The following is a 16,962-nucleotide window of genomic DNA, read 5'->3' as shown; positions in this document are numbered from 1 at the left end:
TTCCCCCTTTTTCCCAAAAGGCATACACCAGGTTATTAAAAGTCTGATCTGGCAATCATCTGAAGCACAAACTGAATGACTTCAAGAAAAACAATGTAGATGCCAAAATTATCGCTATAATGACTATGGAAACTTCAAGAAAAAAAAGGAACTACTTTGTAAGTAATTAAGATCAAATTAAAAATTATTTGTAGCCTTAAGGACAGAGATTGCACATTTAAGGTCTCTAGGAACAAATATATTACTACAATTAAGATACACTGCCAATAAAGATAACTGGGTGTGCTCGCTTCAGCAGCACAAATAATAAAGATGACTGGGTGAGACAGTTTTACTCTGTGTTGTTTAATCTCAATTCTTGGTCTTTATTTAGTATTTCTATCATTGCTTTGGAGATTCGACCAAATGCCAAGAATTCTGAGATCTAACCAAAACGGAGTAGTGGCCAACTTCTGTTCAATCACCTCAATGATCTATTTTATTCTTCTGAGATAGATGCCAGGACCATGAGGTTGGTTTCCAGATTCTATCCACAACTGGGAATATCCAAATTTTCAGATGATTCTATCTCTGAAAAGGGATTCTAGGAAAAGAGTTTTTCCTATTATTATCTTGCAAAAAAGACAGTTACATAAAATCAATCTGGACATATTGCTAACATGTAATGGGAAACAGAGTTTACAAAAGGAAAGTGAAATTTGATTTACCTGTCCACTTTTTCCTATTTCCAGCTCCATTATGGCAACAGGGGTATGTATTTGAGCTGAATGCCTTGACTGTGATTTGCCGTCAACTCTCCAACTCAGGCCCCGAAGCCCACTGTCCCAACGGCTCTGGTTCATGAGGCTCTCTCGAATTTTTGTCTTATGGTTCTTCCAAAATTTGGAAATGACAGCAGCTTGGTCAGATGTGATCCCACCTTGCTTTTTGGTTTGAGCAGTCAAGAATGCCTCCAGCTGGTTGAAATCCATGTCTGCAGATGCAATCGACTATAATGACAGAAAAAGTAATAAAGTAATAAATAACTAGAAAAAAACCCAGCTTCTTAACTGCAGGTCATATTTTGAATGATTCTTAATCACTGAATAAGCTTTCAAGAAGGGTCATCAATGACAGTAATGAGAATAAGCTCTTTAAAAGAAAAAAAATATTCTTTTTACAAGTATCTAGTATCAGAAAAGCTACCTGTTAAAAATTCCATGTCACTCAAATTCTGTATCAATAACTAGAATCTAATTCTGAAATATTAAATTCCATGGTGAAAAAATAATTTTAAAAAATTTATAAACTAAATAATAAAACAAGAATATAAATTAATTCATCCTCTGAGGAAATCTTACATAATTTCACAATGGCTTATAGCCAGGCTTGGTTTGATATACTATAATTGTATAATGCCTTGTCCATAGAAGCACTAAGTAAATTCTGTTAAAGGAATGTATTATGTCAGTTGTTTAAGTCCATCTTTAGCCAAATGGCTCATTCACAATAATAGTTCTGTTTCTCCATAAATTTTTAAAATTTAATTGCCATTGCTGTTTTGAGAACAGTGAGCTGCTATATAAACTGAAGCAGAAAATCATCAAATGTCTGTCGCAATGGAGCCTTAGAGAGGACAGTGACTATTAATGGTTTGGTCTCAAGATTTTCCTTGCCTCTTCTTTGGTATATCCTTATCCTCTCCTGGCCACTGGGACTGGTATGAGCTCCAAACCAGACAAAGCATAGTATCCTCCTCTCTCTGGACACAACAACTGATCCAAATCAATCTCCCAATTTAGAGTAGGAGAAGAAACAGTCTTGCCTCTTGGGGTCATAGTATCAGAAGAATATATGACTAGGATGCAGACTGCTCTCTTTGATCTTTTGGCAAAAGCCTACCTGCAATAAAAAGAATGAAGACAAGAGAGTGGGTTCTAAGGGAGTGAATTCCTTGCTCTATAATCTCCAAGGCCCTGTAAACCTGTTCCTGTAAACCTTTCTTCAATTGTGTATGCTATTTCAGCATTTTTTCCACCTTCAGATACCAAAAAACTCAATTTACTATTCAAGATAGTTTAAGCTATATGCCTATTATTTAGAACCAATAGTCCTGACTAAACTTGGGCAGTAGCAGTGAGAAGAGAGGAGTGTAAGGAAGACTGTATAGGTAGAGTATAGGTAGAGGAAGTAGGACTGGGGCAGACAGACAAACATACTGCCTTTCATTCTTCCATTAATGTAAAAACAAAACTGTATGATAAATATAACAACCTTCTGGTAAAGATATTTCACTTTATATTTCAATAAACATTTACTGAATACCTGCCAATTTACCAGGTCCGGGGACCCAAATTCTCTATTTAAGCCACCCAACAGAAACATCAATTTGTATAATGTACTATAATTAAGCCAAATTATTCTACTAGCACGTTGCTTCATAACATAGGTGATTCATATCATTCTTCCCAAATTATATGAAGATATCTATTTTGATATAACCTCACCTGTGACAGAATTAATTTTGGTTGGGTCCCAGTCAATGATATCTTGAACATCCAAATTAGAATCATCAGAAATTAAATAAGGAACTGACTGTGGTTTGAGTTCAAAGTCAACAATTTTCTTTATTCAAGAAATATCTCAATAGCTACACCATGGAACAGACACTGCTCAAGGCATGTCACCTCTATCCACCAGTAGCCTCAGTTGGCAGCCTGGTACTCACTTATTCCTGATGCTTCTTTCTCTGCCACAACTGGAATTAGTGGTTCTCAACACTGGCTGCACATTAGACTCATGAAGCACTTTTTATTGGTAAAGATTCATTTATTTATTTGAGAGAGAAAGAGAGTACATGCAAGTGAGCAGGGTGAGGGGCAGATGGAACGGGAAAAAGAATCTTAAGCAGACTCCACGCTGAGCACAGAGCCTAAAGCGAGGCTCAATCCTACAACTCTGAGATCATGACATGAATGGAAACCAAGAGTCCGATGCTTAAATAACTCTGCCACCCAGCCACTCCATGAGGTACATTTTTAAAATATCAATGCCCAGACTCTACCTCAGAAATTCTGAATTCTAAATATGTAACAGGGCCCAGGCATTGGCATTGTTTAAAAGCTTTCCAAATACTTCTAATCTAATGAGCAACAAAAATTAAGAACTAAGCCTACAACATTTCGTTCATCAACTTCTATTAATTCTTATATCAAAACAGTTCTCTAATAATGTGCCTCCTCTGCTCTGTCCCTACTACCTAGTATCGAGTACTTGAGAGCAATCACTATCTTGTACCTAAACTAGGCTTGTACTTTGTACCTCCTAAAGTCTATCTTCTATACCTCACCAAAGTAATCTATCTAAAATGTCAGGGTGCCTGCATGGCTCAGTTGCCTAAGCCTCTGACTCCTGATTTTGGCTCAGGTTATGATCTCAGGGTCATGAGAACAAGTCCAACTTCAGAGTTGGTGCTCAGTGCAGAGCCTGCTTGCCCCTCTCCTTCTGCTCTTTCTCATGCTCATTCTTTCTCTCTAAAATAAATAACTAAATAAAATCTTTAAAAAAGAAAAAAATAAATGAAATGTCAATAGGATACTATGACTTCCCTGTGTTAAGGTTTCCAAGAGCTGTCTATTGCCTGCTATAGTGGTTATGGTCAATTGTAAAAATTCTTGTGTAAGTTGTAAGTTACAAATAATGATATTAGTAGCATTAAAGTATTAAAGTTTGTAAAGCTTTATTTTTATAAATAAAAATTGGAGGGTTTTCAAAGTTAACTTTATATTAACAATTATTGCTTCCTTTTAATTGTTTCCTTGAATGGAAAGAAAAAAATTACAAACATAAGAAACCTATGTCAGAATAAATCATGCATATTACTTTTTTTTTTAAGATTTTATTTATTTATGAGAGCGAGCGAGAGCATGAGCAGGAAGAAGGGCAGAGGGAGAGAGCAAACAGCAGACTCCTGGCTGAGCAGAGAGCCCAATTTGGGGCTTGATCCCAGGACCGTGAGATCATGACCTGAGCAGAAGGCAGATGTGTAAACCACTGAGCCACCCAGGCACCCCCATATTACTATCTGTTAAGTGTGTAAGAGAGAAATAAAATACTGAAAACTAGTCATGTAGGGTAGTGATCCTCAACAAGGTAGCATTGCTCTCCAAGGTCACTTGAAAAATGTGGAAGCTGTGTTTGGTTTCCTACTGACTGGAGTGCTATTGGCATCTAGTGAGCAGGATCTAGGGATGCTAGGCATCCTATAATACTCAAGAAAATGAGTTGGCAAATTTTGTAAAGGCGTTACCATCACTATTTTATATATTCCTCTCTTTTTTTGGTCTAGCTCTAAAAATATACAAACCTAAGAGTCAGCTAAGCTCATGAGCTATACAAAAATTGGCAGTATGGCCTCTGAGATGTAGTTTACCAATCCCTGCTTAAGAATCCCACAAAACAAACTGACTCACGTCCCATATGACTTGGTAATGTCCCATCTAACATTATGTGGAAAAATCTGTTTATAATTATATGAACCTAGAAATTAATCTATTTTCTTTTTTCATTAAAAATGCTTTGCAGTTTTAATAAACACCAAATTTTACAAGAAGGAAAGCAATATAATTTGTACTTTACTGTGGTCAGAATTTTACAAACAGGTTGTTGAACATTTTGGAAAAAAATCTCATTACCAATGGCAATGCCAGTTAAAATAGCTTAGTTATCAATACAATACATCTATATAAGTCTGTGTTTATTGATGCACATTCACAAGAATTCTACATATAGGTACAAATATGTTTGATTCATTATATGTTCTAATGCAATAATGATCAAACATTTACATTTTAAAATACATTATTTCAAATTACTTATAAATTGACTTTATATTAGATTTATGTCATGTTGATTTGTTAGAAATTATGCATGTTATTTTTATTATATGACTTATAATTATACATAAGTTCTATTTAAGAATAAATAAAGGGGGGGGACGCCTGGGTGACTCAGCAGTTTAGTGCCTGTCTTGGGCCCAGGGTGTGATCCTGGAGTCTCAGGATCGAGTCCCACATTGGGCTCCCTGTATAGTGCCTGCTTCATCCTCTGCCTGTGTCTCTGCCTCTCTCTCTCTCTCTCTCTTTCTCATGAATAAATAAAATCTTTTAAAAAAAGAATAAATAAAGGGACATTAGAAAATATTAACTATATGGGATGCCTGTGTGGCTCAGCGGTTGAGCATCTGCCTTGGGCTCAGGGCGTGATCCTGGGTCCTGGGATCAAGTCCCACATCTGGCTCCCCGCAGGGGGCCTGCTTCTCCCTCTGCCCATGTCTCTCATGAATAAATACATAAAATCTTAAAAAAAAAAAAAAGAAAGAAAATATTTACTATAGAAAGGAAACACTGGACCTAACAGGTTGGAGAACCACTGCTTTCTATCTTGCAACTTCCTGCTCCCTGCAATTGCCATTCACACAGCACTAACCTGTTTGAAATTCCCCTATTAGAAATCCTAACACGCTACTTCTTTGCAATGTGCCTTTGTCTGTTATTCTAACTGCTTTAAATGTCCGTCCATAACATTCACATCCATCAGCTTAAATGTCCTTCACCAGATTAACTCCTATTCACCATTCAAGACTCATTTCAAGCATGGCTTCTCCAATATTCCTCCTCCCCTAGAGAGGTAAAGGCCCCTTTCTATTCCAGAAATGTCCAAATATCTCTGTCATCACACTTAACCTCAGTGTGATGAAATTATCTGTTTACAAGACTATCTGTGAGGGCAAGGTCTACATTATCTCTGCAATTACAGCATCTAACACAACTCCTAGAATTCATGTTCCAAAAAGCATTCAACACCATATCAACAAATTCTTTTTTAAAAGATTTATTTATTATTTATTCACGAGAGACACAGAGAGAGAGAGAGGCAGAGACACAGGCAAAGGGAGAAGCAGGCACCATGCAGGGAGCCTGACACGGAACTTGATCCCAGAACCCCGGGATCATGCCCTGAGCCCAATAAATAGCTATAAATAAAAAAAATGCTGCAGATCAACTTAAAGTCTAGAATTAAACTTATGAACTTCTTACTTTATAAAATCCTCTCATGTATATCATAAACCATAAATTCCTAGATAAAGATAAAAAATAGTCCCCAAGTATAGATTTGTTTGCCTGATCTAGCCTTGCTGGGCAAGGGGCTCTGAGCCAAGGGTAATTTAGGCTACAAAATCAGAGGAAAGGGAGAATTTGAGTAAAAAAATAAAAATGTAAACCATCATGTTAATATCACTGGCAAAACTGCTGCTGCTGCTAGAATATAATCACTGAGTGACACATTATGTCACTGATAGTAGGCAGCTTAGAGAAAAGGCGGGTCTCCTAGTCAACAAAGATCAGCATTATACTAAAGATATACTCAACTGGAACATGATGATCCAAAAACAATTTTCAAACGTTAAAATTAATAATTACAGGTCTGAAACTGAAATTTCAAATAAACACAAAAAGTTGGGTAGTAAGAGAGAGGAGAAGTAAAAGCATGCCAGGTTATTCATGGGTACTTCAGAGAAAAGAAATAGATTGGTATATATCCAATTCCTATCAAAATCCTAGCAAGAATTTTTGTATATCTACACAAAATTATTCTAAAATTTATATGGAGGGGCAGCCCCGGTGGCTCAGCGGTTTAGCACCGCCTTCGGCCCAGGGCCTAATCCTGGAGACCCAGGATCGAGTCCCATATCAGGCTCCCTGTAGGGAGCCTGCTTCTCCCTCTGCCTGTGTCTCTGCCTCTCTCTCTCTCTCATGAATAAATTAATAATAAAAAGAAAAAAATCTTAAAGTAAAATAAAATTTATATGGAAAGCCAGAAGAAACAGAATAGATAAAACAATTTTGAAAAAAGAAAAGCAATAAAGTGGGAGAAATCAGTCTTCCCCATTTCAAGACTTAAGATGTGGCTACAATAATCAAGACTGTGGTACTTGCAGAAGAAAGGATGCATAAGCTAATGGAATAGAATAAATAACACAAAAATCAACTCACAAACATGAACAACTGATTTTTGACAAAGGTGCAAAAGCAATTCAATGAAGAAAAGAAAAGGCAGCCTTTTCAACAAAAGGTAGTCAAGTAAGTAGATAGATTTTTAAAAAAAGAAACAGGGATCCCTGGGTGGTGCAGCAGTTTAGCGCCTGCCTTTGGCCCAGGGTGCGATCCTGGAGACCCGGGATCGAATCCCGCCTCGGGCTCCCTGCATGGAGCCTGCTTCTCCCTCTGCCTATGTCTCTGCCTCTGTCTGTCTGTCTCTCTCTCTCTCTGTGACTATCATAAATAAATAAAATTAAAAAAAAAAAACTTCAATTCTTAAAAAAAAGAAAGAAAGAAAGAAAGAAAGAAAGAAAGAAAGAAAGAAAGAAAGAAAGAAAGAAAGAAAGAAACATAAATTTCCTAACTTAAATAAAAATTAACTTAAGGGGCACCTGGGTGGCTCATTCACTTAAGCATCTGCCTTTAGCTCAGGTCATGATCCCAGAGTCTTGGGATCAAGCCTCATGTCAGACACCCTGTTCTGCTTCTTTCTCCCTTCTCCCTCTGTCTCTGTCAAATAAATAAAACCTTAAAAAATAATAATAATAATAATAATAAAAAATAAAAATATAAGACAATCTTTGGCATGCAGAAATAGGCAAAGAGGTCCTAGATTTGACACCAAAGCATGATCTATAAAAGGAAAAACTTAAATTTGGCCTTACCAAAATTCACTTTTGCCCTGTGTAAAAAACACTGTGAAGAGGATGAAAAAGACAGCCTATAAACTGGTAGAAAAAATTTCAGAACAAATATTTGACAAAATATTTAGAATATATGAAGAACTTTCAAATTTCAATGTTAAAAAATAAACAATCCCATTAGAAACTGGACAAATGATAAGAGACATTTCACCAGAATGTATATATAAATGGCAATAAGTACATGAAAAATGTCCAACATCATCAGCCATCAGAAAAATGTGAATTAAAACCACAATGATGGGATGCCTGGGTGGCTCAGTGGTTGAGCATTTGCCTTCGGCTCAGGTTCTGATCCCTGGGTCCTGGGCTCCCCACAGGGAGCCTGCTTCTCCCTCTACCTGTGTCTCTGCCTCTCTCTAGGTCTCTCATGAATAAATAAATAAATCTTAAAAAACAAAAACAAAAACAAAAACAACCCACAATGAGGGGCACCTGGCTGGCTCAGGTGGTAAATCATTTGACTCCTGATCTCAAAGTCATGAGTTCGAGCCCCAAATTGGGTGCAGAGATTATTTTTTTTAAATAATATTTAAATAAAATAAATAAAACCACAATGATTTATCATTATACACTTCATAGAATGGCTACAATTTAAAGCAGTGACAAGACCAAATGCTGCCAGGGATACAGAGAAACTGGATCGCTCACACAATGCTGGTGGAAATGTAAAATGGTGCACGCATAGTAAAAAAGTCTGGCAATTTACTAAAGAAATCAAATATAGAATCACCATATGACCTAGCAAGAGCATTCCTGAGAATTTATCCTATAGAAAGGAAGACGTGGGTCCACAGAAAAAGCTATATACACGTTTCCAGGAGCTTTATTTATAACAGCCAAAATTTTGAAATAAACCAAATGTCCTACAGCAGGTGAATGGTTAGAAACTATGATATATCCATATTATGGATATTATTTGGATATATCTGCAATAAAAAGGAACGTGGATGCAGGGGGTGGGGGAAAGGAAGGGATAAACAGAACACAGAAGTTTTTAGGGCAGTGCAACTATTCTATATGATAATGTAATGGTAGATATACATCATTATACATTTGCCAAAATCCATTAAACGTACAACACCAAGAGTAAACTCTAATGTAAACTATGGACTTTGGGTGATGTTGGTTCATCCACTGTAACAAATGCACCACTCTGATGCAGGATATCGATTGTTGGGGAAGCTGTGCATATGTTGGGACAGAGGGCAGTCTGCATATGGAAAGTCTATACTTTCTGCTCAATTTCACTGTGAACCTGAAACTACTGTAAAAAGTAAAATGCTTAAAAAAAAAAAAAAAGATCATGGCAGAGTGGTGCTGTGTCAATTTTCTGGCTCAAGTTTTAAAAATGTCAACTTCTATTGTGTCCCTTGTAAGAGGCTTGCTCATAGAACCCAAGAACTACACTGAAAGGAGCTCACAGAGATGATCTCATAAGGACCCTGCTCCCAGCCAACAGCCAGCACCAAAGAGCCAGTTGACGAGGCATTTTGGAAGTGGACCATATGGTCTCCAGTTGAATAGATACCATATGAAGACAGCCTTCCCCTCTAAGCTCTCCCTAAAGTTCAAATTCATTAACTAAATAAATGACTGCTATTGTTTTAATAAATAAATGAAAGGGGCGCCTGGGTGGTACAGTCAGTTAAGCATCTGACTCTTGGTTTTGGCTGAGGTCATGATCTCAGGGTCCTGAGACTGAACCCTGTGTCAGGCTCTATGCTCAGGACAGAGTCTGCTTGAGATTCTCTCTGCACCCTCCTGCTCATGCTCTCTCTCTCTAAAATAAACAAATCTTTAAATAAAATTAAATTAAGTGTAAAAAATAAAATAAATAATGAATAATCGACTGAACTCAAGATAATGTTGCCTTTTTTAGTAAACTCATTAAGTAACAAATATATTACTTATTTAAGTAATTAAAATTAAGAGGCTAATATTTGAAAATGGGAAACCTTGATATTAATCAACCCCAAAGCATTTTAGTCCTAAAGCAACCTCTGTAATTTAATACTTATATACAATCATTAATCTCTTCTTCTGCTTGAAAGCAACAGTATTTACAGTTGGCACTAAAGATAAACCATGAAGAGTTCCTACTATTCTTCAGTAGACAAAACAAAGCTTTTCCATTAAGCATCTAGCTTATTAGAGTGGTATTTCAAACTGAGGCTCAGTACTTAAAACATAGATAAATAATGGTATTTAGTAAGATATATATTTTCATACAATGTAAACTTCACATATCAAAGTCATTCCATATTATTACCTAATATGAATGCTTCAATGACATATACTTCTGACTCTGGCTTTTCAATAAAAATGGAAATAACTCTCTGAAAAATAAACCAGAAAACACCTTTAGAAACTACTAGGTTCCAGATGCATTTGTTCTAATTTTTAACTAAGAAACCTTAATTTTTCGAGGAGTTTTAGATTCACAGCAACGCTAACTAAAATGTGGTTCCCACATACCCCACCCGTGCACACACAGCTATCCCTGCCATCAACATTCACAGCAGAGTGGTACTTTGTTCAATGAACAAATTAGTATTGACACATCATTATTAACCAAAGTGTACAGTTTACATTAGGGTTCATTCTTGTATATTCAGTAAGTTTTATCAAATGTATAACAACATGTATCCCACCCCTATATATCATACAGACTAGTTACATTGCTCTAAAACCCCTTGTGTACCTCTTCATTTGTCCCTCCCTAACACACCAAAACAGTTTATAAATGTCAATTAGAGGGACGCCTGGGTGGCTCAATGGTTGGGCGTCTGCCTTTGGCTCAGGGCCTGATCCCAGAGTGCCGGGATTGGGTCCTGCATCGAGCTCCCTATGTGGAGCCTGCTTCTCCCTCTGCCTGTCTCTGCCTCCCTCTCTGCATCTCTTATGAATAAATAAATAAAATCTTTAAAAAAAAAGTCAATTAGATCTAGTTACTGACCTATTTGGTTCAACTATGTCCTTATTGATGAAGCCTCCCAAATACAATAGTGGATCTATTTCTCCTTGCAATTTTACCACTTTTTGCTTCATGTACTTTGACAATGCACTGCTAGGTGCATACATGTTAAGGACTGTTATATCTTCTTGAAGATTTGAGCCCTTTATTATATTACTATATAATGCCCCTCTTTATCCATGACAATTTCCCTTGCTCTAAACTCTGCTTTATTTGAAATTAATAAAGCCACTCCAGTTTTCATTTGATTAGTGTTATCATGGTATATCTTCTCCTATCTTTCTACTTTTTTTTTAATGTTTATGCCATTTTTTTAAAAAGATTTTATTTTTTATTTATTCATGATAGACACAGAGAGAGAGAGAGTGAGAAGCAGAGACACAGGCAGAGGGAGAAGCAGGCTCCATGCAGGGAGCCCGACGTGGGACTCGATCCCGGGACTCTAGGATCACACCCTGGGCCGAAGGCAGGCGCTAAATCGCTGAGCCACCCAGGGACCCCCTATCTTTCTACTTTTAATCAGTTTGTGTCATGTTTAAAATGGGTTTCTCATAAACAGCATGTAATTGGTCTTGTTTTTTGATCTACTCTAAACAGTCTCAGTCTTTTCATTGGTGTAAAACATATATGGCATAAAAACTGATACTGGGTAGCACCAGTGGCGCAGCGGTTTAGCGCCACCTGCAGCCCGGAGTGTGATCCTGGAGACCTGGGATAGAGTCCCACGTAGGGCTCCCTGCATGGAGCCCGTTTCTCCCTCTGCCTGTATCTCTGCCTCTCTCTCTATGTGTGCCTCTATGAGTAAATAAATAAAATATTTTTAAAAATAAAAATAAATAAAAATAAAAACTGATACAACTTCAAAGAGAAATAGATGAAACCACCATTATAGTGGGAGAATTTAACATCTCCAATTGGTAATTAAAAGATCCAATAGGCAGAACACAGTTTAAACAAACAACACTATCAACTGGATCTAACTGACATATTTATCCAACAAATAGCACAACACATTCTTCTCAACCTCACACAGAACACTGACCAAGACAGACCGCATTCTCAGTCTTAATACATTTAAAAGAATAGATATCATATACATGTCTGGGGCACCTGGGTGGCTGAGTCAGTTAAGTATCTACCTTTGGCTAAGGTTGTAATCTCAGGTTCCTGAGATAGACCCCTGCATCAGGCTTCCTAGTCAGCAGGGAGTCTGCTTCTCCCATTCCCTCTTCACCCACTCCCATCTCCCAGGCTTGTGCATGCTCCTTCTCTCTAATAATTAAAAAAAATAAATTAAAAAAAAAAAAACTATACATGTCTGCTCTCAGAAGTAGAATTAAATTAGAAATCAGTAACAGAAAGGTAGCTGAAAAATCCCAGAATAGGTAGATATTAAATAACACACTTTTCTTTGTTTTAAGATTTTACTTATTTGAGAGAGAGAGAGAAAGCACACACATGCACATGTGTGCAAGCAGGAGGGAAGGAGCAGAGGAAGAGGAACAAGCAGACTCCCCACTGAACAGAGAGCCCGAAGTAGGGCCTGCGACCATGACCTAAGCCAAAGGCAGACACATAACCTACTGAGCCACCCAGGTGCTCCAAATAACACACTTTTAAATAACACATATGTCAAAGAAGAACGAAAAGAAATTTTAACATATTTTAAACAAAATTAAAATGAAAATATCTAAATTTGTGAAACACAGTGAAAGCAATTGTTACAAAGAAATTTATAGCACTGAATACATATATTAGAAAAGAAGAAAAATGTGAATGAATAATCTAAACTTTCACTTTAGGAAACTAAAAAAAGAAGAGCAAAGTAATCCAAAGTAAGCAGAAGAAAAGAAATAATAAAAATTAGAGCAAAAATCAATGAAATTAAACACAGAAAATCAACTGAGAAAATGAATTAAACCAACAGCTGGTTCTTCAACAAGATCAATAAACTGGATAAACCAGGCTAACTAAGAAAAAAAAAAAAAGAAGAAATAAATCACTAACATTAGAAAAGAGAAAGATAGGCCATCATTACTGACCCTATGGACATTACAACGATAATATAGGAATATTATAAACAACTATATGCTCACAAATTTGATAACCTGGAAGAAACAGAACAGGTTCTGGAAATTCACAATCTACAAAAAATCTGGAGAAATCAATCATCTGAATAGGCCTATGTCTATTCAAGAACATTTAAGGAAGAAATTATACCAATTCTCTAGAGTCTTTTCAGAAAATAGAAACAGAAGGAATACTTCCTAACTCATTCCATGAGACAAGCATTATTCTAATACCAAAACCAGACAAAGATGTTACAAGAGAAACAACTACAAACTAGAATCTCTCATGAACATAAATACAAAAATCTTCAACAACTCAGTAGCAAATTGAATCCAATAATATTAAAAAAGATTTATAGACCACGACCAACTAGATATGCAAGGATGATTCAATATTCCAAATTCAACTAATATAATCCATCAATATCAACAAGCTAAAAAATACAAATTCTATGTTCATATCAATAGATGCAGAAAAAGCAACATCAAATGCTGACAAGGATGTGGAACAATAAGAAATCTTATGGAAATGCAAATGCAAAATGGAATCTCCACTTTAGATGACATTAGCAATTTCTTACAAAACTAAACATTCTTACCATACAATCCAGCAATCACACTCTTTGGTATTCAACTAAATGAGTTTAAAGCTTATGTCCACACAAAAATTTACACATGGATATTTATAGCAGCTTTAATCATAACTACCAAAGCCTGGAAGCAACCAAGATGACCTTCAGTAAGGGAAAAGTTAAATAAATTGTAGTACATCCAGACAATGCAGTCTTACTCAGTACCACTAAATTTTTTTTTTAATTTTAAAAAGAGCTATCATGTCATAAAAAAAAAAAGAAAAGAACCTTAAATGTGGGAAGCCTGGTTGGTTCAGCAGTTAAGCATCTGCCTTCAGCTCAGGACATGATCCTGGAGTCCCGGGATTGAGTCCCACATCGGGTTGCCTGCATGGAGCCTGCTTCTCTCTCTGCCTGTGTCTCTGTGTCTCCCATCAATAAATAAATAAAATCTTTAAAAATAAATAAAATAAAAAATAAAGTCTATTTTTTAAAAAATTATTGACAGATATAACATAAATTTGAGATATGCTAAAATAAGTCAAACATAAAGAGTATAGACTGCATGATTCCATTTAGGAAGTTCCATAAATGAATTAGAATATTTATTGGGGCACCTAGGTGGCTCAGTGGTTGAGCATCTGCCTTTGGCTTAGGTCATGATCCCAGGGTCCTGGGATTGAGTCTCATACATCAGGCTCCCGACAGGAAGCCTGCTTCTCCCTCTGCCTATGTCTCTGCTTCTCTTTTCGTGTCTCACATGAATAAATAAAATCTTAAAAAAAAAAAAAAAAGAATTATATTTATCAATATGGATAAAGTACAAACACAGAATTGCTGAACGATAACAAAAAGGCACCTGCACACAAAAACATAAACTATGCTATTTATATGAAATTATTAGATGACAAATACTATAAATTAAAAAAAATAGTAAGACTATAAAGTCATTCATGAGATTGTTAAACAATGCAGGATATTGATTACCTCAGAGAACAGGGAGAATGACATCTGAGACTTATGGAGGACTCTAACAGGATCTATAATTTTCTTTGTTATGTTTTCAATAAAAATTTAATTTTAGATTAAAAGTAGACAGAAAAAGCTGTAAAGACAGGAAGAGTTTCAATATACCACATACTCAATTTCCCAGGTTATTAACATCTTACATTACTACGGTACATTTATGACAATTAATGAACCAATATTGATACATTATTTTAATTTTTTTATTTTTTAAGCATGGAGCCCAACATGGGGTTGAACTCAGGACCCAGAGATCAAGACCTGAGCTAAGATCAAGAGTGAGATGTTTAACCAACTGAGCCACCCAGGCGCCCAGATACATTATTATTAACTACAGTCTATATTCATACTTTCTTATTTTTAAAGTTTATTATTATTTTTTTAGTAACCTCTACATCCAACACAGAACTGGAACTCACAACCCCGAGATAAAGAGTCTCATGCTTTTCTGATTAAGCCAGCCAGGCACCTCCAAACTTTCTTAGTTTTTTTTTTTTTTCTTTTTAAAGATTTTATTTTCAAGTAATCTCTATACCCAACATGCAGCTCAAACTTACAACTCTGAGTTCAAGAGTTGCATGCTTTACCAACAAGACACCCCTGCAGACTTTCTGTTTTGTTCTCTTAATGTTCCAGGATCCCATCCGAGTTACATTACACTTAGTCATCATTCCTCCTTAAGTTCCATTGGCTGTGATAGCTTCTCAAACTTCCCCTGTATTTGATAACTTGACAGTTTTGAGGAGTATTGGTCAGTTATTTTGTAGAGAGCCTCTCGGTTGGAATCTGCCTGATGATTTTCTCATGTTAGACTGGGGTTATAGGTTTTGGGAAGAAGAACACCGAGGTAAACTGCCATTCTCATCATATCATATCAAGGGTATTGCTATCAACACAGCTTATCACTGTTCATGACATTTGGCTGAGGTAATGTTTGCCAGGTTTCTCTATGGTAAAGGAATTTTCCCAACTTTCTACACTCTCCTCTGGAAGGAAGTCACTAGGGGAGGCCCACACTTAAGGAAGAGGAAATTATGCTCCACTTCCTTAAGGACAGAGCACCTACATAAATCATGTGGAATTCTTCTATATGAGCCTATAATGTTTTAAAGTACACAGAAAAGGCGTGCCTGGGTGGCTCAGTTGGTTAGGCATCTACCTTTGGCTCAGGTCATATGATCCCAGGGTCCTGGGATGGAACCCCATGCCACGTTTCCTGCTTAGCAAGGATTCTACATCTCCCTCTCCCTCTGCCTTTGCTCCTGCTCTCATTCTCTATCTCTCTCTTGGGCATGTCCTAATAAATAAATAAAATCTTAAAAAAAAACTCTTTAAAAAATATATAAAAATGATAAGAGGCCTCTTGCCTCCCTTTCTTCTCCGACAATACACACACAAAGGGAAAGAAAAATGTCAAAGTAGTTATTACTGTTAAAATTAGAATTTTTAATTTTTTTTCATTTCTTAGCACTTTCCAAATGTTCTTTAATGAATATCTTCTACTTAGATAGAGATTTCTTTTTTTTTTTTTTAATTTATTCATGAGAGACAGAGAGAGAGAGAGGCAGAGACACAGGCAGAGGGAGAAGCAGGCTCCATGCAGGGAGCCTGATGTGGGACTCGATCCCGGGTCTCCAGGATCATGCCCTGGGTTGAAGGCAGGTGCTAAACCACTGGGCCACCCAGGCTGCCCAATAAGATTTATTTTACTTTAACCATGCCTATTGCCATTATAATCTAAGAATTATTAATCTCTCCAGTTTTATTCCATATCAAAAATATAATAAATCTATTTAATATGAAAAATCTTGGTTCTTATGACCAAGAAAAATAAATATTAGGAACATGAATCCCATGACCCAAAGAATTATTGATAAAAGTCAACCAAACATAAGTGATAAATGCAACCTCATAACTTACAGCTATTTTTAATGAACTAGATAAAATATTGTCAAAGATAAATAATAATCTTCTAGGATAAATATCTTACTGACCGAAATTCAAGATGACCTTGAATTTAGGTAATTCTATTTCCCAAGAATGAAAAAAAAAAATTTAATTATAGGCCATTTTCTTTGTCATGGTCATATTATTACTAGTAACATATATATGTGTGTGTATATATATATATATATATACACACACACACACATATATATATGAGAAAAAAAAGCAGAAAATCCTCATCCACAAATAGTATATTTAACATCATTCTTACTTGTAAATAAGTCTTCTACTAGTCATATTATATGTGGGGTTTTTAATATTGTAAGGAAAAAAATATTGCTAGAATATGACAAGGAAGTTGTTTAAATAAATAATAGTTATTTTTCTTCACTGGCCATATTAGGTCTAAAAAGAAAGAATGATTATTAATTAAAATATGAAATATAAATACTTGCTTCTCCAACTACTTACTAGAAACAGTAATTAAGAGTTTCAAAAAGCTATGCACTCCCCTAATCTCCATTAAGTAAGTAAACTGGAACACATCATGCAGATTTAAATTCATCATCACTTCAGAAGAAAACAGACTGA

At 36.0% G+C, this 16,962-nt stretch overlaps 1 protein-coding gene across 1 annotated transcript in view; it reads right to left on the bottom strand.

The window, feature by feature from the left end:
* COMMD1 (copper metabolism domain containing 1) overlaps positions 1 to 16,962 on the bottom strand; it is a 173,010-nt gene that overhangs the window by 91,608 nt on the left and 64,440 nt on the right. Inside the window, 1 exon segment of the mRNA NM_001003055.1 lies at positions 708 to 989. Coding sequence (NP_001003055.1) covers positions 708 to 989 — 282 coding nt within the window.

This window comes from Canis lupus, chromosome 10, assembly GCF_011100685.1.
Source record: "Canis lupus familiaris isolate Mischka breed German Shepherd chromosome 10, alternate assembly UU_Cfam_GSD_1.0, whole genome shotgun sequence".
NCBI classification, from domain to species: Eukaryota; Metazoa; Chordata; class Mammalia; order Carnivora; family Canidae; genus Canis; species Canis lupus.
The sequence above is the reverse complement of the archived record's forward strand: the minus strand, read 5'-3'. Positions and strand labels throughout refer to the sequence as shown.